The sequence below is a fragment of the Salmo salar genome, chromosome 05 (assembly GCF_965601325.2).
Source record: "Salmo salar chromosome 05, fSalSal1, whole genome shotgun sequence".
In the NCBI taxonomy this organism is placed as follows: Eukaryota; Metazoa; Chordata; class Actinopteri; order Salmoniformes; family Salmonidae; genus Salmo; species Salmo salar.
In genome coordinates this window covers 42,564,232-42,588,115 of record NC_138295.1, presented here as the reverse complement: position 1 = coordinate 42,588,115, position 23,884 = coordinate 42,564,232, and the positions used below count along the sequence as shown (strand labels likewise).

General features: G+C 44.3%; 1 protein-coding gene across 2 annotated transcripts in view; it reads right to left on the bottom strand.

Moving 5' to 3' along the window:
* The window catches only part of LOC106604936 (protein FAM13B), a 75,324-nt gene that overhangs the window by 6,195 nt on the left and 45,245 nt on the right, over window positions 1–23,884 (bottom strand). The window contains exons 7-17 of one of the 2 annotated variants that reach the window (XM_014200084.3): window positions 23,184–23,311; window positions 7,174–7,215; window positions 6,071–6,166; window positions 5,635–5,788; window positions 4,344–4,453; window positions 3,778–3,829; window positions 3,542–3,656; window positions 1,357–1,573; window positions 936–1,077; window positions 727–808; window positions 157–306 (exon numbers count right to left, since the gene is read on the bottom strand). In XM_014200084.3, the coding sequence (XP_014055559.1) occupies window positions 157–306; window positions 727–808; window positions 936–1,077; window positions 1,357–1,573; window positions 3,542–3,656; window positions 3,778–3,829; window positions 4,344–4,453; window positions 5,635–5,788; window positions 6,071–6,166; window positions 7,174–7,215; window positions 23,184–23,311 (1,288 nt within the window). The remainder of the gene's footprint in view (window positions 1–156; window positions 307–726; window positions 809–935; window positions 1,078–1,356; window positions 1,574–3,541; window positions 3,657–3,777; window positions 3,830–4,343; window positions 4,454–5,634; window positions 5,789–6,070; window positions 6,167–7,173; window positions 7,216–23,183; window positions 23,312–23,884) is intronic. The other variant, XM_014200085.3, reaches the window with a different exon arrangement.

Sequence of the window (23,884 nt, the reverse complement as noted above, 5' to 3'; positions counted from 1 at the left end):
CGCACAAGAGTAATAGAGGTAGAGAAAAAGAGAAAGTGAGAGGAAAAGAGCTATAAGAAGAGAGAAAGAAGAGGCAAAGAGAGTCTACCTGCAGTTCAAACTTAACAAGTTGGAAGTGTTTTTGGTTTCTACTTACTGCTGTTAGAGTGTACTTACATAGGTAGGGTGCCTGTCTACAGGCAGTGAGGGGGCGTGCAAGTGTAAAATGGGATGTGTTCGGGGCGGAGGAGGAGGGGTGGTGACGTCTGTATGACTGAAGCACCGCCTGGTGCCTCAGGGACCCTTTGGGAAAGAGATGCGGTCTTCCTGCCGATGAGGGACGTCCGTTTTTTTTTTTTATTTTAAAGAAGAGAGAGAAACTTATTCGGCTTTGCATCTCCTGATTGGGGGGGCGTTCATATGGAATGGATATAGATGGGTGGAGGGGGGTGGGGGAGGACTTTCACAAATGGACCAACACAGTGAAGGAAGGCCACATGTGAGAGCCACAGTTGGTGTGTACTCTAACACGCATACATGCAGTGATGTGAGACTGACCCAGCTCTGCCACAACTGGGCAGTCAGGCGGGCAGGTGGGTCAGGGCAGGACCAGGCTGCCCAGGGGAGGAACAGGATGGCACACAGAAGTTCACCCGCCCCGCCGAGCCCCCCCCCATCCCTGTCATGGAACCAAGCACCCTCCCACTCCCCCTAACGTGACCATACAGACACAGAGACTGCTCTTACCTTTCAACTGTTTGCGGATTTTGGTGAGGTCTGTCATCCACTTGAGGACTTTTGGGTTAGCTGCTCTATCTCCATGAGACGGCTTGGGGAAGTGGAGGACAGTGAATAGAAGTATCCGAGTCTAATGGTGAAGTATGAAACTAGCAACACTAAACTACTCAATATTTCTCAACACTAACTTGCTCCTCATATTGAAGTATCCTTCTTACCTTGTAGTTCCTCTCGTTCTCAAATTGTTCCTCAAATTGTTTGATCTTCTTCTTGAGGCTCTGTAGTTTTTTGGTGAGCTGGTGGGAGACCGAGTCATTCCTCAAACCGCTCTCTTTGGAACTGAAGGAGGCACGGCGAGGCCTAGATGAGGGGGACACAACGACGGAGGCAAGTGAGAGAGGAGGTGGTTGACCTGCACCTGCAGTCTCAATGCAAAAGCCCATCTATGCTCTACATACAGTGTGTAAAGCACATATCCTCTTTGAAACACTGCTTATACAGGAATCATAACGAAGAATCATAATGAGCCATAGGCAATCTGTTCATCAGCTAGAATAGCTAAACATGAAAACATCAAAGCTGCCTGTCATGTCTGTACAAATTACCATTACTGATTTGTCAGTGTGTGTGTGGTCTCACCTCCCCAGGGAGTGGTGGGCTTTGGTGGGCGAGGTTGCGTCGGGGTCGGAGTGCTGCAGGAACCGTTGGCTGTGGCCAAAGTCCAGGAACCGGCGGGCCATAAGGGGGTGAGCGTCCTCCTCGTGGGGCAAGGGCACCATGCGCCCCGCCAGGGGGGACAGCTGGGCCTCGCCAGAGTCACTCTCGTCCTGCCATGACTTGTAGGCTGGCACTGGGTCTGGCCGGGACACAAAAATAAACACAGATGAGTCTCAGAACGTAACATGAGTCAATGGATAAGTTGGAGAAAAATGTTACCATTGCCAGCACTATAGTTCCAGGATCTAAAGAGACAGGACACAAACACACAGATATAGTCCCGGGATAGGGCCAGGGAAAGCACACTGTCATTCTGGACACATCTAGAGACAGGAGAGAGAAGGATGGAGAGTTGGAAGACAACAGCAAAACCCTTGTGGCCTGGTGCATCAAGTGGCACTTATAACTTGCACATAAATTGAATTACTGAGGGTGGTGTTTGGGGATTTTCAGCACGCGGAAGTGGTGCACTGACACACGTGAAGGGTCAACACTGGAGCAGGTGTGGGGCAGGAGAAGGTTTACTCTATGGGGCTAGTGGCCTTCCTCTCTGGAACTATAAGATACTGGTGAGGTGTGATGAACTTGACTGACTCATTGTGTGATTAACAACAAAGAATCAGCTAGCCCTAAGTGGGTCGCCCAGGAGAGGGAGAGAGCGAGCGCGAGCTCTCTGGATTAGTCTCTCTGAAGGCCTGGATTACTAAAGAGAGGGAAGAAGGATGAATGAATGAATGATCTCCTACTTACCATGGCCTCTCCCTTGCAGGTGAATACAGTGCCTTCAGAAAGTATTCAGACCCCTTGACTTTTTCCACATTTTGTTAGGTTACAGTCGTATTCTAAAATTGATTAAATCGTTTTTTTCCCCCCTCATCAAATTACACACAATACTCCATAATGTCAAAGCAAGAACAGGTTTTTAGTAATGTTTGCAAATTAATAAAACATTTAAAACTGAAATATTACATTTACATAAGTATTCAGACCCTTTACTCAATACTTTGTTGAAGCACCTTTGGCAGCGATTATAGTCTTGAGTCTTCTTTGCTATGACGCTACAAGCTTGGCACACCTGCATTTGGGGAGTTTCTCCCATTCTTCTCTGCAGATCCTCTCAAGCTCGGTGAGGTTGGATGGGGAGCGTCGCTGCACAGCTATTTTCAGGTCTCTCCAGAGATGTTCGATCGGGTTCAGGTCCGGGCTCTGGCTGGGCCACTCAAGGACATTCAGAGACTTGCCCCAAAGCCACTCCTGCATTGTCTTGGCTGTGTGCTTAGGATCGTTGTCCTGTTGGAAGGTGAACCTTCGCCCCAGTCTGAGGTCCTGATCGCTCTGGAGCAGGTTTTCATCAAGGATCTCTCTGTACTTTGCTCCGTTCATCTTTGCCTCGATCCTGACTAGTCTCCCAGTCCCTGCAGCTGAAAAACATACCCGCAGTATAATGCTGCCACCACCATGCTTCACCGTAGGGATGGTGCCAGGTTTCCTCCAGACATGACACTTAGCATTCAGGCCAAAGAGTTCAATCTTGGTTTCATCAGACCAAAGAACCTTGTTGAGCTCAATTTCGAGTCTCATAGCAAAGGGTCTGAATACTTATGCAAATAAGGTATCCATTTTTTATTTTTTAATACATTTGCACAAATTTCTAAAAACCTGTTTTTGCTTTGTCAATATGGGGTATTGTGTGTAGATCGCTGAGCAAATTGTTTTATTGAATACATTTTAGAATATGGCTGTAACGTAACAAAACGTGGAACAATTCAAGTGGTCTGAATACTTTCCAAAGGCACTGTACATGTGAAGTCTATGAGGGGGAGATGGTTTAGGGATGGTGCTAATGCAGTAGGGAGGGAGGGAGAGCGATATAGCAGAGAACACCGCGGTGAGCCGAGGTTTGAGGCAACCAGCTGGAGCTTAAACTACTTTCTAAGGCACTTTCATACCTAGATACCACAACCCATCATTCAAATAATTAGCATCCGGGTTTACTTGAAAATGCATTTTGTTTTCGTTTAAACTAACTTCACTCTATCACTATCCTAACTGTCCCCTGTGGAACATTGGTCTATAAAGTACAAAACAACAATGGTAAGAAAGTTACCTTCCCACTGGCTGTGGGGGAAGATGCGGCTGAGTTGGAGGTGGTGCGAGCTGGCAGGGTGGTGGTAGGGGTACCCCCTGGCCTCTGTGTTGGGGTTCTGGTCACACTCAGAGTCCTGGATGGAGAGAGAGAGAGAGAGAGAGAGAGAGAGAGGGAGAGAGATAGGAGGGTTAGACAGTGTTCAACACACATTAGTCATGTGAAGGAGAGAGGAAGGGGTTGCCAGAGACACTTACACAGGTGATGAGATCGGCCTGGTCCATCTTGTCACAGGATTGGCTTTCTTGCCTGCAACGAGAGAGAGAGGGAGAGACATGAGTACTGGCCGGTTTGAAATGCGTTTTTGCTATGGCTATTGAACACAACGCATTATGCACAATGCATGATAGTGACCATTGACCAGCTGACTGACGACTACTGGCAGGCTTCTGTGCGAGTACGCTTGCTTCACGTTGACCCCAATGGTGAGCTGAGGGAGGACAAAACCCTATCCAACTGATTAGAATAGACAACATGTCAAGTGTCCTCCACTCAGCAGCACAAGAAAGTCTCAACAGAAGAACGCCTCATCACAGCAAAGTCAAAAACTTTTCAAAGCCGTGCTATGGCTGTTTGTGTTGTACATAACCAAATAAAACAGCAACAAATTCCCCAAGTCCTGATTAGCATACAACAGTATGATTAGCTTGTTTCATTGAATGCCAGCCATCAGCCTTCTCTGGGAAGACAGCAAAGCCTGGTGTTTAAGCAGTTGAGGTAATTGTGTTGTGTAGTAATACTGTTAAAACGGTTTAAAGCCAACCTGGCAGTGTTGATATTGTTCTCTGCATCGACAAGAGCCTCTGCGGCATCCAGGTCCATTCCAGAACTCTCCTCCAGGATGGCGCCTTGGGAGTCACAATCCTGGACCTCCTAGGAGAAAACACGCAGAAACAACATATCAAGGATTAGATTTACCTAATTTCTTGATCACAATTGACACATTGAAGAGCATCCACTTGCCAAGCTTAAAAACCAACATGAAACAGTACCCTGAAGCACAGCCCAACATGTAGACTATCAAACGGAGGCTGCATCAATAGCAAACGTTTAAAAAAAAAAAGTTATACATTTACATTTTAGTCATTTAGCAGACGCTCTTATCCAGAGCGACTTACAGTAGTCCCCCCCCGTACTGGTCCCCCGTGGGAATCAAACCCACAACCCTGGTGTTGCAAACACCATGCTCTACCAACTGAGCCACACTCTACCAACTGAGCCACACTCATTATATTGATGAGACGCTAGCTTGAATTCCTGGAGGGTGGCCTCCATTTTTACAAAGTAGGTGGAGATGGACCTGGTTGAACTGCATACAGTGTGTGTATGTATGTATGAGTGGGGTGGGAGGAGTGTTTGAGGTCTGAACAGATGTTGCAGTCATTCTTTGGGGGCAAGCAGACTATTTAAAAAGAGGGTGACCCAATTCATAGAGGGTCCCACCTCTGGGCTGAGTGGCTGTGGAGGCCCATCCAGCAGCCAGGTCTGTGGTGGTGAAGAATAGGAGGAGAGGGTGGGCAGATGTCAGCGGAAACTAGCTGCCATTTTATCTAGGGTTCAGCCAGCCTCTATCCAAGGTTACTAGCCAGGAGAGCTAAAATGGTTCCCACCTCCATGTCTCTCTTCCACCCCCCCCCCCCAATCCATGACCTGTAATTTTATGCTATATAGGCTAAATCTGATTCTATGTAGGATATCTAAAGTTCATGGAATTGTCTCTCATCTCTTATCTATGATGATGTTATCAAGACAGACTGGCTGTGCTCGGGGAGAACAGAAGACAGTCTGTATCTGACAAGCCTTCCCTTGTCCCCCCACCACCTCGGCCCTCCCAGGAGAATGACATCTTTGTTATGGGTCACACAAAAGGCCCTGCTGATACAGTAGAACAAGCATCAACCTTGTAATAAAGTGATAGCCGCTATTCAGCGACAGGGCTCGGTATGGTAAATGTTCAATATTCTGTTTACGGCCAGAGCTTGTGGAGTTGTTTGTCTGGGATGTGTGTGTGTGTCGCTCTCCGGTGACCTGGAGTGACTGACTGTATAACTGACCTGTTGGGCCTGTGGGCTGTGTTCAGAGTGCCTCTCTGTCTCTGGGGCTGACAGGGGACTGCTTGCGGGGCCCTCCTTACTCGTACACGGACCCTCCTCTCCATGGCCATCAAATGGCCCTGGCCCCGTCACCTGCTTTTCACTGGGGCCCGCGCTGTGGAAACCAAACAAGTCATTAACTAAGCAACTATCAGCATTGCTCACTGTCAACTGCGGTAACATGAACTTTCTGGAGCTGCCTGCCACCCAGTGTTAGGCAACAGTATGGGTGACAAGGGAATGCATGTTAGAGTGTGAGGCTAAAGTGAGTTTGTTCAAATGAAAATGGATACATTCCATGCACGTTCTGTACATGTGTGAAAATATTTGCATCATGTATGGGCATTATGTGCGTGTAGTGTGAGATTGAGCACAAGTGTGTGTGTTCACTGCTCACCCTTGGCTCTCATAGCTGCTGATGTCCTGGTCGATGGAGCTCTTGAGGTCAAAGAAGTGCTGTTCCACCGCGGCGCGGATAGTCCTCTCTATAATGCTGCGGGGAACAACACAAGCAAAACGTATTAACTTCTGTTGGCAAAGTAAGAACCCTCTGAATCCATCTAATGAGTGAACATTAGCAGAGGAGTTCAACCGCTCGGCGACCCATTTCCTGCTCTCTGTCACGTTTAATAAGGTCATGCAGGGAACTTTGACTAAAAAAGGGAACAGTCCTGTGCTCTAGAGTCCTGTGAGATACATAAATCCAGCGCTATCTGAACTAAGCACCAAAACTCCCTGCTCATTTAGCTGTACGGAACTCTACTGTATTCTTTGGCTTCTGAAGTTTAAAACCCACGGATAAAGGCTTAGCTTTAGTGAATAAACACGGGACTGTGTAGTCTGTAAAATCTAGCTGGAAGCTATAGCCTAGCGAATGCATTACTAGCCCTGAAGCTAGCAACCAGCTATAGCTAATGCATAAGATTTACTATGCCTGAAAGTAGCCACCAGCTATAGCTAATGCATAAGATTTACTATGCCTGGAGCTAGCCACCAGCTATAGCTAATGCATTACTAGCCCTGAAGTTAACCACCAGCTGATGCACATTGCACAAGCCTCCTGAAGCTACAATCCATTAGCGACCAGTCAACAGCGTCACTCGCCCCTTCTCTACACCCACAGAGGAACCAGAGAAGGCATGTCATGTGATGGACGTGCTCAAGTCTCAATGTTTTGTGACGCAAATGGTTTGGTGATGGGTTGACATGGCTTGCTCCTCCCCTTCCCTTCAACTCCTCCTCAGTGGATTAACAATGAGCTTTTATCTGTCTTTGAAAAACATAGTCTAACCAGAAAGCGGTTTACACTTTTTGGGGGATCCTTTGATTTCACACTTGATTTAGTGCATTAAGGTATGGCAGAAATTGTATTTTGGGGGGGGGGGGGGGGGGACATTGTAGCTAAAAGCAAAACATTTGCACTAAATCATTCAAATGGCTATAGGGTTGAAGCGCCTGCTGTTAAAAAGGGGTACGTGGTGATTTAGAAGAAGTACTTACACTGCAGATCCTGGAAGAACGCTGATGGGGGAGATGTGTGAACTGGGAGAAAACAGAAAGCAACATTAGAACATCATGTACCACCTACTCGCATTCGTCCTCCCTGTTCAACCAGGACCTTCTCTGAGTGTATTCAATTGGAAACTATCTGAGCAGTGGGGTGACCCAACAGGTCATGGCCTCAGTTCAGCTGGGTCCTAATCTGGGCCAGTTATGCAACAGTTCTACCTAGGGAGGGGAAGTACATCCAAAGGGCCGGGTATCAAGGGAGTTCACACACACACCTCTGGAGAGCACTGCATGAGAGCACGCACACACGCATGTTCTTTCCTTATGTCATTCAATTCGCGCCTCTCAATAGCTACTCCCAGGCGCCGCAAAGGGTGTACAGTGGGCGGGCACACAGGATGGGCTGGCGGGTAGGCAGAGGCCCATTTACTGTAAATAGCGTCCCCTTTCTGTACCCGCCACACAAAAACAGGGACCATTCCATTGATGTGGGCAAATGTCAAACAGGACACAGCCTGCCTCTCATCAGGCAGCGCCGTTGCTTGTGACAGGAAGAAGGGGCCGGTTGATTCAGCAGTCTGCGCTCGCCCGCCCGCCTCATAAACAATGCCAGGAATCTGAGCTTGCATAACGCACCGGCCCGGCTGGTTATCCCGTCGCTGTTAACGCCCGTGTTGGGTTTAGCGGTCTCCTTTGGGGGGGGGCAACTAACAGGGCACCTAGGGGGGGGACTGGCGCTCTAAAGGTTGATATTGACAAGGTGGGTCAACTCCTCACGCAAGCAACACAAACAAACACGCACAAACAGGCACAAAGTTTAACTGTAGGATGGTGTTGGCGTATTCCTGTCAACAGTTCCATCCACCAGTGTATATAGGATGATTCTATCTATTAACCAGCTAAACCTGGGAGATGGCTGCGACCTAGAGACAGTCTAGCCTACCCTATCTTATGCTATCCCACTGGGCCCTTAGTTAGACTACAGCTTTGAAACCACTGACAGTAAGGATTCTCAGACTCAGACCCGCCACAGAATGTTAGAACGTGTGGTCCATCTCCAGTATCGCTTTTCACAGCCAAGCCCCAACAGGACCTACATACGCCAATAGGATTCAGAGTGCTCTCTCTCTAGCGTTAAAGATACATCCCTTTGGCTCACACCTCAGTCTCTGCATCTGCCCAGCAGCTCAAATCACATCAATAGCACCTTAATTATTTACACAGTCACCCCTCCCCCATCCTCTTGTTTACTGAGAAAAAGGCAGCGCTCGGATTCCGCACTGACTGACATTGTGTCCTTGAAGAGCTGTACAGAGCCGTACAGTGAGATACTGCACTAAGAGGCATTAAACACTGAAGCCTCAGGCTGTCAGACAACACAGGCCAGACGCCCAGACGCCCACCATCACACCTCCTGTTCTGACAGTTAAGTTGAACATACAGATCGACCCTGTGAGAAGAGTCACGTAAAAGTTCCAGCACACCTCCACATTGATGCCTGCATTTGGACTTTGGCCAGTGAAATTGCCAGTGTGGATCAATAGAGAAAGAGAGTTGACTATTTGTCTTCCAATTTTAGATGACATAACACCATTCCATCTCACTGACTCCAAGGTAGTAGTCATTTTAGAGTCAGCAATGTTCTGTAAGTCGAACCTTCTCGCTCTGCCTTGGAAACAATGAGAGCGCACTGTTGGATGTGGCCACACACAGGCCAGCGAGCAAAGCACAGAGATATCTGTTACTGCGCATCTCCCTCTCAAACACTCTGGATTATTCTATTACTTGTTCTGAATCAGATCAGACTCACTCAGCTCAGGCCTGATTCCCAGGCTGTGGAGAAATCGGTTTGTGTGACTAGACGGAACACCAGCCAAGGTTTTTGGAGTCAGAGACAAAAAAGCTTTACCAGCTTTTAAAAAGCCCTGGAGTGCCTCACGCAATCGGCTAACCTAATGAAGTGGAATAACCGTACCAGCTTTGCCAAAGTGATTTGGATAAGCAGGAATGCCATATAATCTGCCACATAGCTCTTTGTAGTATGTTGACCTGACCTCAGGGCAAAGGGCTCTAGTGGTAGGTCAGACCAGTGTTCTCCTTTCAAAATAGAGGTAGCTTAACAGCGTCTGGCCTAGTCACGTCATGGAGAACCATGGGTATGACAGATAGGAATAGAATTGCAGTAAGATGAATCTTAAGGGAACTGCTGATGCCTATTGTGGACTTCTGGTCCACTGACTAAGGCGGTTACTTAACAGTCCGTATTTCCTTCCACTAATAAGGTTACTTAACAGTGCCGGATGAAGAGACGTCCTAGGATACCACCGCCTGACTGGTAACACCGACAGGAGTTCAGTAAGGTAGCTAGCTGAGGACCTACTGATGTCTATTGCTGTTCTAATGAGAGATCAGTGTGTGATCTGCTGCCCAACTAAAAGATCACCAGAGGCAAAGCTCCAGGAAACAACGAGCTTCCTCCAACTCCGCAATTTAGCTTCATCATCCCATAGTCAGCTGTCATACGGACACATACTGTAAACACACACACACACACACAGTCCTGCTATTAGTATGAGTGGCTGAGTCGCAGCAGTTGAAGAGGTAGCCAGGTAGTTGTGATTCAGCAGAGTTGCTCTGCTCAGCACTGCGTCTGTAGGTTATGTACTGGGTCTGGCAGAGAGTAGCGCCGCAGTGTGCTTGCCATACATCACAGTTTCAGCAGGTACTTGAAGAAAAGCCCACACACTCTCTACCAGGCATCACTCTTCAGCTCGTAAACACCTGTTTTCCCCTTGATACACTATCTGAGGATTAAAACTACACGTGTCGGTTACGCAGACCAGCATCCTCCCGTGAGATTTGTAGAATTAGTCAGTCAATCTTAAACACCAAACCCCCCCCCACACCCCCCACCCCCCGCGATGTAATGCGAACCCTTAACAAGTTCATCCGTAAAGGTTAACCGGTCATGAACCAGAGATACCATGGGGCTGCATTAAGTTATCATAAATCATCATACGCCACAAATAGCCCCGCATCCCCACATACTGAATACATCTCAAAAATTGAACATGACAATGTACACACACTGTTACAATCCTCCCCCCCCCCCATGGCTTTACCTGAGCAGCAGAATTTCACACGCCATTTTCACCGGTTGTCGGTTCAGCTTGGTTAGTCGTGTTGTTTTGTTTATCAAGCCTGACGTTTTTTTGGTGGGTTCTCTGGTTATCCAGACTGAGCGCTTATTGGCGATAAAGTCTGTATGAGAAGGTCGAAGAGCAAAACCTGACTCCCTGGGTACATATTGTGGAGAGCTCTGTCTTCAGCTGGCTTGCTGCGTCGTGTTGGGCTCGGGACTCTCTGCTGAAAAGTGCTGCAGTAAACAATCCAGAACCCTGCTCAAATACAGGGCTGCTTGACGCAACCGGGCAACCAACACCGCTGGCCAATCACCTGACCCGAGGGGGGCAGGCTTCCCCAACCAACAGCCAGTAAAAACTGACTATAACACAGCAGCCCCCCCCCCCCCCCCCCCCACCCACCTGTCATCCACTGGCTTTTATATAACCTGCACATCACCCCTATGTCCGCTTGGTACCCACTGACATCCTATTCAATCATAGCCCAATGGCTGGGCTGGCTCACTGACAGGGCTGGCTCTTTAATAGCTCTGACTGGAGCTCACCTAGGGGGACAGGGTGGCTACTGGCCAGGCCACACCCACACACTGAATCACAGGCCCTCTTTAGCAGTTTACTTCTGCTCGCTCATATCTATGTTTGTCACTGAGTGAACACACACACACACACACACACACACAGTTACAAATCACATACATCCTGAGTAAGGTCACAGGACTGTCTGAACTGACGACGACAGTCCAGTGAGTGACATGTGTTCTGAGAATGCTTCACTGTGGCCACTAGCAGGAAGCGGGTCAGGTTTGCTCTTACTCCCATCTTGCGTGACCCATTTATCATTGCCACAGTTAAGTTGCGATGAAAGTAATCTTTCCTGGGTGGAAAGTGTGTCAGAACTCCTAGGAATGTAAGATGAGAAGCCTGTCCAAGTACTGTGGCTGAGAACTGATAATATATGTTATGTTATCTAGGTCGCATGGACATCATACTCCAAGCAGTGTAGTACCTGCCTATCAGAGTAATATATGCTAAATACAGTATATGGTGCCGGTGCCTATAGCCTTGACAAATCAGGTAGTGAGATGAGGTAATAAGGTCGTGAGGGGGCAGTAAGAAGTAACTAAGATGCGAAGGGGATGGAGGTAGCTGAGAGCAGTGGACAGGAGTAGATCGCAATACCAGGAGTGGGTATATGGGATAGAAGTAGGAGGAGGCACTTGTTTTGATGGGCACAGGCCACGACAGGAGCAGGTGTCCACCTTGTAGGGTGCCGTTAACCATGTAAACGTCTGGCTGTGTGTCCATGATGAATACTGGGCTTTCACTCAACCGCCCTCATGAAAGAGACAGCAAGAGTTCCGTTGACACATAAGAGCGGCAGGTTTCTGTGGCATGCAGTGGCCTGAAAGCCCTCATAAATAATGTCCACAGGCTCCTCAGGACAGGTCTGGCTGGAGAAGATGGACTATGACAATGAGAACAGGTTGGACCCAGGGGCTGTTGATCCTCTGGTTCTGAAGCAGTCCCAAATGGCACCCTAGTCCCTATATAGTGGTCCCTGGTCCTTACGGGGTCTGGTCAAAATGTGTGCACTCTCGGGAAAAGGGTGACATTTGGGACAAAGCCACTGGCTAGGTTTACACGCCTGCCTGGCCTGGTGGTGTTGTGAGGGAAGGCATGCAGGCTCATGAGTTGGAGAGGTGAAAGGGTGAGAGGAGGAGGACAGGTGGAGGGTAGGAGGAGGGAGGTCTGTGACCCTGCTACCTCCCTCAGACAGTCATTATGGCACAAACACCTGTTCACACATTCCCGTCTCAAACCTCGCCAAACAGCGTGTCTCTAGGACGCTAGTCTTCATCACTGGAGTTTATTTTTGTGCCCCATGAAAAAGACTTTCCATGGAGCAGGATGTATGATGGAGGGTCCAACAGGCTTATATTTAGATTTGATGGGAGCTGTCGCTGCCAGGCTTAATGGCTGTCAAGGCTCTGCACAAACAAGTCAGCAAAGCCTGCACTTTCTCCATCTGACTAGGGTTGCAAAGGGAGGATAGATTACTGGAAATCTTAGAAGTTCACCAGTAAACTACCAAAATTGTAGTATCTTTCAAAGATGTTATGTAATAAAGTCTAGGTCCAAAAGGCTCATGAACAGCTTCTAACCCCAAGACTGCTGAACAATTAATTAAATGGCCATCTGGACAATTTACATTGCACCCCCCTCCTTTCATTTTCACACTGCTGCTACTCGCTGTGTATTATCTATGCAGTCACACTTTACCTCTACCTACATGTACAAATTACCTCAACTAACCTGTACCCACGTACATTGACTCGGTACCGGTACCCCCTCTATATAGCCTCGTTATTGTTACTTTATTGTGTTACTTTTTATTTTATTTTTTACTTTAGTTTATTCAGTAAATATTTTCTTAATTTCTTGAACTGCATTGTTGGTAAGGGCTTTTAAGTAAGCATTTCACGGTAAGGTCTACACCCGTTGTATTCAGCGCATGTGATAAATACAATTTGATTTTACATCTAGTAGCCCTTTTGGGAACTTCAGATTATCACGTGTCTAATTATCTCTGGCCCTCTGTGGCATTATGTAAAATATATTACAATTAAATAAAATGAAAAAGCTGCAAAACATTATTCTAAATATAAACCATCAACTTAGTGAATAGCATTGGTGTTTAACATGAGGGTTTAAGCAAATTATCCTTTATATACAGTACCAGTCAAAAGTTTGGACACACCTACTCATTCAATGGTTTTTTATTTGTACTATTTTCTACATTGTAGAATAATAGTGAAGACATCAAAACTATGAACTAACACATATGGAACCATGTAGTAACCAAAAAAGTGTTGAACAAATAAAAATATATTTTATATTTGAGATTCTTCAAAGTAGCCACTGGCCTTGATGACAGCTTTGCACATGCTTGGCATTCTCTCAACCAGCTTCATGAGGTAGTCACCTGGAATGCATGTCAATTAACAGGTGTGCCTTGTTAAAAGTTCATTTGTGGAATTTCTTTCCTTCTTAATGCAATCAGTTGTGTTGTGACAAGGTAGGGGTGGTATACAGAAGATAGCCCTATTTGGTAAAAGACCAAGTCCATACTATGTCAAGAACAGCTCAAATAAGTAAAGAGAAATGACAGTCCATCATTATTTAAGACATGAAGGTCAGTCAACTTCCAACATTTCTTCAAGTGCAGTTGCAAAAACCATCAAGCACTATGATGAAACTGGCTCTCATGAGGACCGCCACAGGAAAGGAAGACCCAGAGTTACCTCTGCTGCAGAGGATAAGTTCATTCGTTACCAGCCTTAGAAAATGCAGCCCAAATAAATGCTTCACAGAGTTCAAGAAACAGACGTCTCAACATCAACTGTTCAGAGGAGAATCATGCCTTCATTGTCAAATTGCTGCAAAGAAACCCTTACTAAAGGACACCAATAATAATAATAAGAAGAGACTTGCTTGGGCCAAGAAACACGAGCAATGGACATTAGACCACTGAAAATCTGTCCTTTGGTCTGATGAGTCCAAATTTTAGATTTTTGGTTTCAACCGCCCTGTCTTTGTGAGACGCAGAGCAGCTGAACAGATCGCCGCATGTGTGGTTCCCACCGTGAAGCATGGAGGTGGTGGTGTGATGGTGCTTTGCTGGTGACACCGTCAGCGATCTATTGAGACTTCCCAGCATACTTAACCATCATGGCTACCACAGCATTCTACAGCGATACGCCATCCCATCTGGTTTGTGCTTAGTGGGACTATCATTTGTTTTTCAACAGGACAATGACCTAACACATCTTCAGGCTATGTAAGGGCTATTTGACCAAGGAGGAGAGTGAAGGAGTGCTTCATCAGATGACCTGGCATCCACAATCCCCCGACCTCAGCCCAATTGAGGTGGTTGGGTGATGACTTGGACCGCAGAGTGAAGAAAAAGCAGCCAACAAGTGCTCAGCATATGTGGGAACTCCTTCAAGACTGTTGGAAAAGCATTCCAGGTGAAGCTGGTTGAGAGAATGCCACGAGTGTGCAAAGCTGTCAAGGCAATGGGTGGCTACTTTGAAGAATCTCAAATATATTAGGATTTTTTTTTAAACACTTTTGTGGTTACTACATGATTCTTAGTAAAAATAGTAAAAATAAAGAAAAATCCTTTAATGAGTAGGTGTGTCCATACTTTTGACTGGTACTGTATATGAATACTTTTATTCAAGTATAAATTACCAAAATTACAAAAGATTCCGGTAACTTACCGGTAGCTTTGCAACCCTATCAATGACCGAACCACATCGTACATGACCAGTCAAGTGTTATTGTTGATCAATGACTACCGTCATGATTTCATAAGCAAGAGAATTAAAAATAATTAAAAAAAAACTACATTTAAGACATTTAGAAAATTACATAATACCACAAATACCATCAAAGGCAGAGCTGTAACTGCATAATCCCCGGCATCACAGCAATACAGGCAGCTACCAATTCTGATGGTTGCCATTTAATCTCTGTTAATTTCAGTGCTTGCCCCAACTCCACCCTTCTATCTACATGAGTCTGTCTGGGACTGGGCCCTAATTCTGCAGCAGCTGTCATCCAAAGCTTCTCCCTATCCCCCCATGCAGTTAAAGTGTTTGGCCGGTTCAAATCCCCCAAGCCGACAAGGCAAAAAAATATGCCGATGTGCCCTTGAGCAAGGCACTTAGCTCTAATTGCTCCTGTAAGTCGCTCTGGATAAGAGTGTCTGCTAAATGACAAAAATGTAAATGTAAAGTCCAGCCACCACCCAAATCCCCTTAACATTTACAGAACGACCAGGACAAGCACATACAGCGCATTCGGAAAGTATTCAGACCCCTCGACTTTTTCCATATTTTGTTACGTTTCAGACAAATTCTAAAATGTAATAAACAATTTTTTTTCCCTCAGCAATCTACACACAATACCCCATAATGACAAAGCAGAGGTTTTTCAAAAGTTTGGCAAATTTATTAAAAAACATTTTTTAAATACCTTATTTACAAAATTATTCAGACCCTTTGCTATCGTTGGTTAAGGGCTTGTGAAGTAAGCATTTCACTGTTGTATTCGACGCATATGACAAATACATTTTGATTTGACCAAAAACTCGATAGTCACTCTGACATAGTTCTCCCATATCCACAGAGGAACTCTGGAGCTCTCTCTGCAGCACTCCACCAATCAGGGCTTTTTGCTAGAGTGGCCAGACAGAAGCCACTCCTCAGTACAAGGCACATGACAGCCCGCTTGGAGTTTGCCAAAAGGCACCTAAAGGACTCTGACCATGAGAAACAAGGTTCTCTGGACTGATGAAACCAAGATTGAACTCTTTGGCCTGAATACCAAGCGTCACATCTGGTGGAAACCTGGCACCATCCCTATAGCGAAGCATGGGGGTGGCAGCATCATGCCGTGGGGATGTTTTTCAGCGGCAGGGACTGGAAGACTAATCAGGATCGAGGGAAAGATGAACAAAGCAAATTACAGAGCGATCCTTGATGAAAAGCTGCTCCAGAGCGCTCAGGATCTCAGACTGGGGTGAAGGTTCACTTTCCAACAGGACAATGACCCAAAGCCAAGACAACGCAGGAGTGGCTTCAGGACAAATCTCTGAATATCCTTGAGTGGCCCAGCCAGAGCCCAGACTTGAACCCAATCAAACATCTCTGGAGAGACCTGAAAATAGCCGTGCAGCGATGCGCCCCATCCAACCTGACAGAGCTTGAGAGGATCTGCAGAGAAGAACGTGAGAAACTCCCCAAATACAGGTGTGCCAAGCTTGTAGTGTCATACCCAAGAAGACTCGAGGTTGTAATCACTGCCAAAAGTGTTTCAACAAAGTACCGCGCAAAAGGTCTGAGAACTTAAGTAAATTAGACGTTTTTATAAATTTGCAAAAAAAAAAATCCAAAAAACTGTTTTTGCTTTGTCATTATGGGTATTGTGTGTAGACTGATGAGGTGGGAAAAAACTATTTAATCAATTTCAGAACGTAACAAATTGTGGGAAAAAAATCAAGGGGTCTGAATATTTTCCCAAAGCACTGCACATATACCCCTACAGTTCATGTCTGGCTCCTTGGTGACATGATTCAGAAACCGGAGGCACAGAGTGAGGTCAAGTTAGCCGAAAAGGGCCTTCTCGGTCCTTGTTTGGCATACCATAAAGTGTTAAACACTGCAGCAGTAGGGTCAATGGGAAAACAATAGCCCAGAAGCGCGTGTCATGGTTATTTTTCAACTCCCATGGGGGACCAAATCAAGGCTATTGTGTGTATGGTTTGGGAGTCGAAGCAGGAAAACAACCAGTAAAGACTGGTAACAAATACAGTGAGATCCAAACGTATTGGGACAGTGACATGTTTTGTTGTTTTGGCTCTGTACTCTAGCACTATGGATTTGAAAATTATACAATGACTGAGGTTAAAGTGCAAACTTCCTGTACTTAGTCCACCCATTTTAGGGGACCAAACGTATTGGGAAAGATTCACTTATACGTAATGTTCCCTCAAATATTTTGGGGAATAGAGCAAATGTTTGGTCTTGTGAGTGTAAACGTGAGAATGTTGTTCCCTTACGGTTTTAGACAGTAGCCAATAGGCTATTGTGGCTATTTGAGCATAATGTGGGCCTACCAACAAAACCAATGGAGCAAATCCCATAACATTTTCACATGGAAATAGCTTTTGATTTCTATGATATAGTCTACCGTAGCCTATATGTGGTGTTCAATGCAGGCCTACATTGCATGAGACTTAAACGTTTTTACATTATGAAGGGCTTGACATTAATTCATTATTTTTTTACTTGGTTTATAACACCATGGGCCAAATAGGTGACTGTAAATTGCATTGTATTGTGTTGTATGATGCAAGAAACCACTTTACAAAATACAATGTATTATTATTAGCATACAGAGAATGACAATATTCAAGCCTGTCTCAAAATACAACACTGCCCCTTTAATTAAGATATTAGCTTTTTACCTGACTGGCTTTTCAAAGACAGCTTGAAATGTAGCCTACACATTTTATGCTCTTGTAAGGAAGCACTAACTCCCCATTGCTGACCTATACTTATAAGTGGGCTAATAACTCGCTAACTAGCAAAGAATATCAACAAATGTGCACACGCGTGGCTCTGCACTCTGAACTGATCTCCGTTGCTCTCTGGCCCTCCACATTGTGTTTAGAAACATTCCATTCTTATTTATTTACAATAAAAGTGACTCCAAAATGACAATACATTATTTACCATTCATTTAAAATTGGGCAAAAATAATCTGAAACAACCAAAGCAAACAGCAAATGCATCCAACAAGTTTGTAGTCACAAGCTTGATGTAACCATTGCGTGGTAGGAATATGGGACCAAACTAAACTTTTGACTACTTTAATACACAAGTGAATTTGTCCCAATACTTTTGGTCTCCGAAAATGGGGGGACTATGTACCAAAAGTGCTTTCTAAACAGTTCACCCAATATGGATGAAAATTCCCCTCAAATTAAAGCTGACAGTCTGCACTTTAACCTCGTAGTCATTGTATAATTTCAAATCCAAAGTGCTGGAGTAGAGCCAAAACTGTCACTGTCCCAATACTTTTGGAGCTCACTGTATGTGCAGTGGTTCAAGCGTCACTGTCTCAAGCCTTTCTAGCCATGTAGACTATTTCCCCCTGCCGTGGTGCATGTGGCTGTCTGTTTGTGTGGATTAGGGATTAGTGGGTTTAATCACCTTAACCCTTTACACTAGTGAGAATTGGCCTATATGGATAGGGCTAAATGTTTCTTACAGAAAAATAAGAAATAAGAAAAAAATAAGGGTTTGAGTGAAGGGACTAACTGGGATCTCAAAGTGGCCACACACACATCTCTCCAAAGTGTGCACAGTTCCTAAGTAATTTCAATGGACTTTTATGACTCAAAGCACCTTAGCTTTTTGTTGTTGTTGGTACTCCTAGTTCTCCTTCGCCGTTGAACTTGAGCAAGCACACCTGTAGTTGTTTTGGTTGACACAACCCTGCCATCAAAAAAATGTGTTGTTTACGAAATCCCAAAACGGTCCACTCTAAATCGCAATCTGGGTCAGGTGGGCATCATTTGAAAGCGTGTTCTATTGCCAACATGGCTAGCTAAGCTATAAAATATGACATTAGTGTTAGGCTTTCACAGTGCAATTCAGGGAAACAGATAGTAATTTTGATGCGCATAGAAAGGAGGCATTCAGGTGCGTGTGACGCAGCAAATTTTCTTCACACTCGTTCTGTTCAGAACAACCCAGGGTGTGACAGCATGTCATCTTGTAACTGTACATCAAACATAGTGATCATAAACGTTGACAATGTATATGACATTAGTTTTATTCTATGGAAATTGCACATTTGGACTAAAGGGTGTTTGGCTTGCTTGTATGACATCAACGCAGTATTTATTATAATCCTCAACGTCTCGTCTTTAAAAATACATAGAGCCCTCTTCATTTAAAGTATTTCCCTCACTCAGACAAGAAATGTGCAAAAGCTGCCAAATTAACAGGAGGGATGGGTCAACTTCTTGTTGCGCGAGGTGCTCAAGTTCAGAACGACTGTCAGTCAAAACCCATACAGCGCTGGGAAGCGCATAACCAGAGCTCTGACTTCCTGTATACTGCAGCATGTTACTGTACAGCCACTCAGGGCTCGAAATTAAGGGTGTTCCGTCGTCCCGGGGACGGTAAAAAAATATGTCTGGGATGTTGGGAAAGTTGTGGGAAAATATAAAAATGCATACAACAGTGGTTCCATACTAAAATGTTTAAACGTAAAGACGAGGATGAAACCGATTACAACATTTAGCTTAAAAGTTGATCCACTATGAATAATTCACATTACAAGTACACAAATATGTTCCCTCATCTCAGCCATATGCGTGATTGTTCCAAAACGCTATTACGGGAGAACACCATTCTCAAACACGCACCTGGGGGGGGGGCAGTGTGCCCCTGTGACAACAATTTTGGACCCCCTAAATGTGGAGTATGAAATAATTTTTACATAACTAATTTTTGCTATTGTTCTTTTTTTACATCTGTTATTAGACAGAAAATGCTAATAAATTGTTGAATGATTATGAACATGGTCTTTTGCCTGCAATGCAGTGAAGAAAACGATATGATAACAATAACGTCTAATGTAACTGGCCCCTCTAACAGTACAACTGGCCACAGCTTGGACCCCCCCAGTTGAAATGGTCTAGAACCGCCACTGGTACAGCCTAATGGTAGAAACTTAGAAAGAGGGAATATCTGAAGATGCAACAATACGATTGTGCCTTACTGCCTTTGGACAGTAGAATAAGAAATGTTGGTTTAAATGGCATATCAGAAGAAAATCTTCGCTTTTTTTCTATGGTCGGATTTTGGCTGTAGGCTATTAAAAGCAAGGTACGATTGTTTGAAACCTGGACAACCTATGATATTTCTGGCTAGGCATCGCATTTGTAATTATTTCGGTTAATATAAATGTATAATACTAGAATATCATTCCAATGTTGGGCAAATAGGCCTACTAGAATGCCCATTTGACTCTCTTCCAGCCTGTTTGCGGCCTGCCGGCCCGGAGCTGAGGTTTTGTGTGCCGGGAGTTGCTATGGCATTTGCATTGTCTGTAGGCTATGGCTAGCTACTATGGTATTCTTGAGAATATGGCTGTATCTCCCTGACTTAAACCGAATGCACACTGTAAAATGTGCAATGTATTTCTCCCTTGCGCCGCAACACTGCCTGTCTTGGCGCTGTGTGTGCGGAAGTGAAGAACAGAGTGACATGATTCATTTTTAGAAGTGATGCGCACAGGCATTAAATTACAGGCTGCTGTGATATTTTGGTTAAATGACTCTTCTTACTAGTACTACATGTATTGTTTTAGAAACATTACAAAGCATGCTCATCTGTTTTTTGCGTTTTGTTGGTGTGATTTTAGCAACAACAAAAAATATTTGGGCTGGTAAAAAAAAACTGAATGACTAAGATTTTGCCAAATGCAGGTAGATTTTGGCATTGTCAGGCTGGGGAACACACGCATTCTTTATTGTATTTTGTTGTGCTGTGTTTAAATGGGGCAGCTGGTGGTGTAATGGAATGTCTAAGTTTATTCAGTAATCAGTTCACAATAAAATTCTTCTCTCCAATATATTGTATGCATGTGGTTAGCATGTTCAATTAATAAACTATAATTATTAATAATGTAATTGGTGTTTGTTTACATTAAGATGCAAAAAGGTTTTTGTAATATAGACTGTATTTAATCAGTCTCCGAAATAAACCAATTACTTTAAAAGCACTGCAAATGACCTAGATCCATGCTGGCATATCAAAACATAAAATAAAAAAAAGTTTAATTTAAAATATGGGACGGTTCAAGTTCAGTTTGGAACAGTTGAAATTGAACTTTGGCACGGTACTGGGGCGGTGATGAAAAAAGTTAGTTGCGAACCCTGTAGCCACTGCGTTCCAATGTAGGCGTTTATCAGTGCCCAAAATGTGCCATTTTCAACCAGTATATGGGCACGAGTGTAAAGGGGTAAATACAGGGTAAGTGGGCCAGGCAGAGCCACCCAAACCCACTCTGATAGAGGCAGAGCTTTATAGCTCTGTTTCGATTTAAACAGGAAGCTACACCACCAACAATCTATGAAAAAAAAGTTCCTAAGCAAAAGCAGAACATCTAGAGGCCTATGCTCTAAATTGGAGGCTGACTGGGATCTTTATCTTGAAAGTAATTTGTTTACTTTGCACTAGTGAATCTTTACAGCCTCGTGTACCTCATGAAACAGTCACTCTTAAGTCCCCATTGTTCTGCATACTCTTATAATCTAATCAAAGTTTATTTGTCACGTGCGCTGAATACAACAGTGAAATGCTTACTTACAGGCTCTAACCAATAGTGCAAAAAAGGTATTAGGTGAACAATGGGTAAATAAAGAAATAAAAACAACAGTAAAAAGACAGAAAAAAATAACATTAGCGAGGCTACATAAGTAGCGAGGCTACATACAGACACCGGTTAGTCAGGTTGATTGAGGTAGTATGTACATGTAGATATGGTTAAAGTGACTATGCATATATGATGGACAGAGTAGCAGTAGCGTATAAGCGGGGTTGGTGTAGCTTCCTGTAATGGCTGTGTTGAACAGTATGCTCAGAATGTGGAGGAGCGTGGCCATAAAAACAGACAAAATTGTGTAAAGGAATGACAGACTCGATCCTCTAAAATTGTTCTCCATTAATACGATTTAAGCAGCCTGTCATACCAGACCAGTCTGACATTTAGCTGCTGTATGGTGGCCCTGCGGTGGAGCTCTCAATAGCCCTGTTGGCGCTCTGCTGAGATCAAAGTGGGTGCAGGTGCACTGGAACTTAACAGAGAGGCGAGGAGGAGATGAGATCAACAGAAAGACTTAGATTATCTTTCATGTCTAGACCTCTGGACTTTTGAAGGGAGACTCATCCGTTTAGAGTGGAGATCAGCACAGCTTTTACATGGCAGACACGATACACCCGCCAAATGCAGGTAGATTTTGAAATTGTTAGGTAAGAATGTCTATTTCAACAACCAAAGCATTTGGGAATAGTAAAAAATTAATAAAGCCAAAGCCCAGATGTAGAAGTTGGTCGAGTTGGCTAGTTACATCGTTTTTCAATATTAGTTGGGTTTGCTTCAAATGTCTGCTGCTACGGAAGAAACAGTGATTCGCATGTTTGACAGAGACGGCATGCCCCTTTACCATGGTAACGGCCCGCCCCTGAAAGTGGCAGCAGAATTTTTTTTGTCTTCCCTAAAAAACATGTATTCATTAACTTTAAGTAATTTCTTATCATTAAAACACTCAATTTATTTTTGATCCTAAATGTCAAATTATTTACTCCTTGAAAAAAATGTCAGCGTAGAGCCCTGAACATTTCCCACCATGATTGCTATCACTAGTCGGCTACCACCCGGTTACTCATCCTGCACCTTAGAGAATGCTGCCCTATATACAGAGACATGGAATCACTGGTCACTTTAATAATGTTTACATACTGCTTTACCTATTTCATATGTATATACTGTATTCTATTCTACTGTATTTTAGTCAATGCCACTCCGACATTGCTCGTCCTAATATTTATATATTTCTTAACTCCATTCTTTTACTTTTAGATTGGTGTGTAATGTTGTGAATTGTTAGATACTACTGCACTGTTGGACCTAGCATTTCACTACACCCTTAATAACATCTGCTAAATGTGTGTATGTGACCAATAAAATTTGATTTTAACTGTAATAATAAATAAGCCTTATCACTCAGCATTTTGTGGAAATTGTGATTACAATTATGTAATACTCATGTGGGAGCTGAGCTGACCCAATAACATTATACTGTAAGAGATCTTTATGGCTTAACCCAGATACAAGAACATAGCTGTGGTGGAGCAGGCAGCTTGGTTGGAATGTGACATACATTCCCTGGATATGTTCGATGAAATATCTTACTTTTTTAATCATTTGCTACCGTGTCAGTTGTCCTGACTTGGCACTGGGGAAAAAAGTATAGAGCCATGGCGCTAATGTAAAGTAACTGTTCATAAAAAAAGTTATTTCTTATCAAGCAAAATATTTATCGCGATACATATCGCCCAGCTGTAGTACAGATGAATCATTGATAAATCGCACATGAACTGCCCCTTTGTATTTATTTCCTAAATGTCTATGCTTGATATATTTTTGTATACACAGAGCCGCAAAACAAATTTCCCCATGGGGTTCATAAAGTCATTCATCAACTTATCTTACCTTGAAGAGGGAGTGACCTGGGTGTTACTGTGTTGGGGGGATTCGGAAGCGGAGCCTTCCTCGCCCTCGCCGTCCTGGGGCAGCTCCTCACACGCCTCTAATTTCTCATCGTCCAGGAGCTCAGTGATCTGCAGGGGAGAGAGAAGGGTCGTGGAACATTTTAGAAGGGGGAACTCCACTCCAACAGCTGCCTTTTCATAGAAGTAGGCTAGGAGGTTTAAGTATCACCATACATGACACCTCTGACAGGACACTGTGACTGAGCTGTACCAGCACAAACTGTGCACCCAGACAACATTATGTAATACAGTGTTAGAGCTGACCCCAATTAGTCGACAGGTCGATTGCTTTTAGTCGAGCAGTAGCAAATAAAGAAATAAATAAACAGATACACACACACACACCTCAGTAAAAAAGCAATTTCACTGTCAACTGCGTTTATTTTCAGCAAACTTAAGATGTGTAAATATTTGTATGAACATAAGATTCAACAACTGAGACAAACTGAACAAGTTCCACAGACATGTGACTAACAGAAATGTAATAATGTGTCCCTGAACAAGGGGGGGGGGGGGGGGGGGTCGTCAAAATCAAAAGTAACAGTCAGTATCTGGTGCGGCCACCAGCTGCATTAAATACTGCAGTGCATCTCCAACTCATGGACTGCACCAGATTTTCCAGTTCTTGCTGTGAGATGTCAC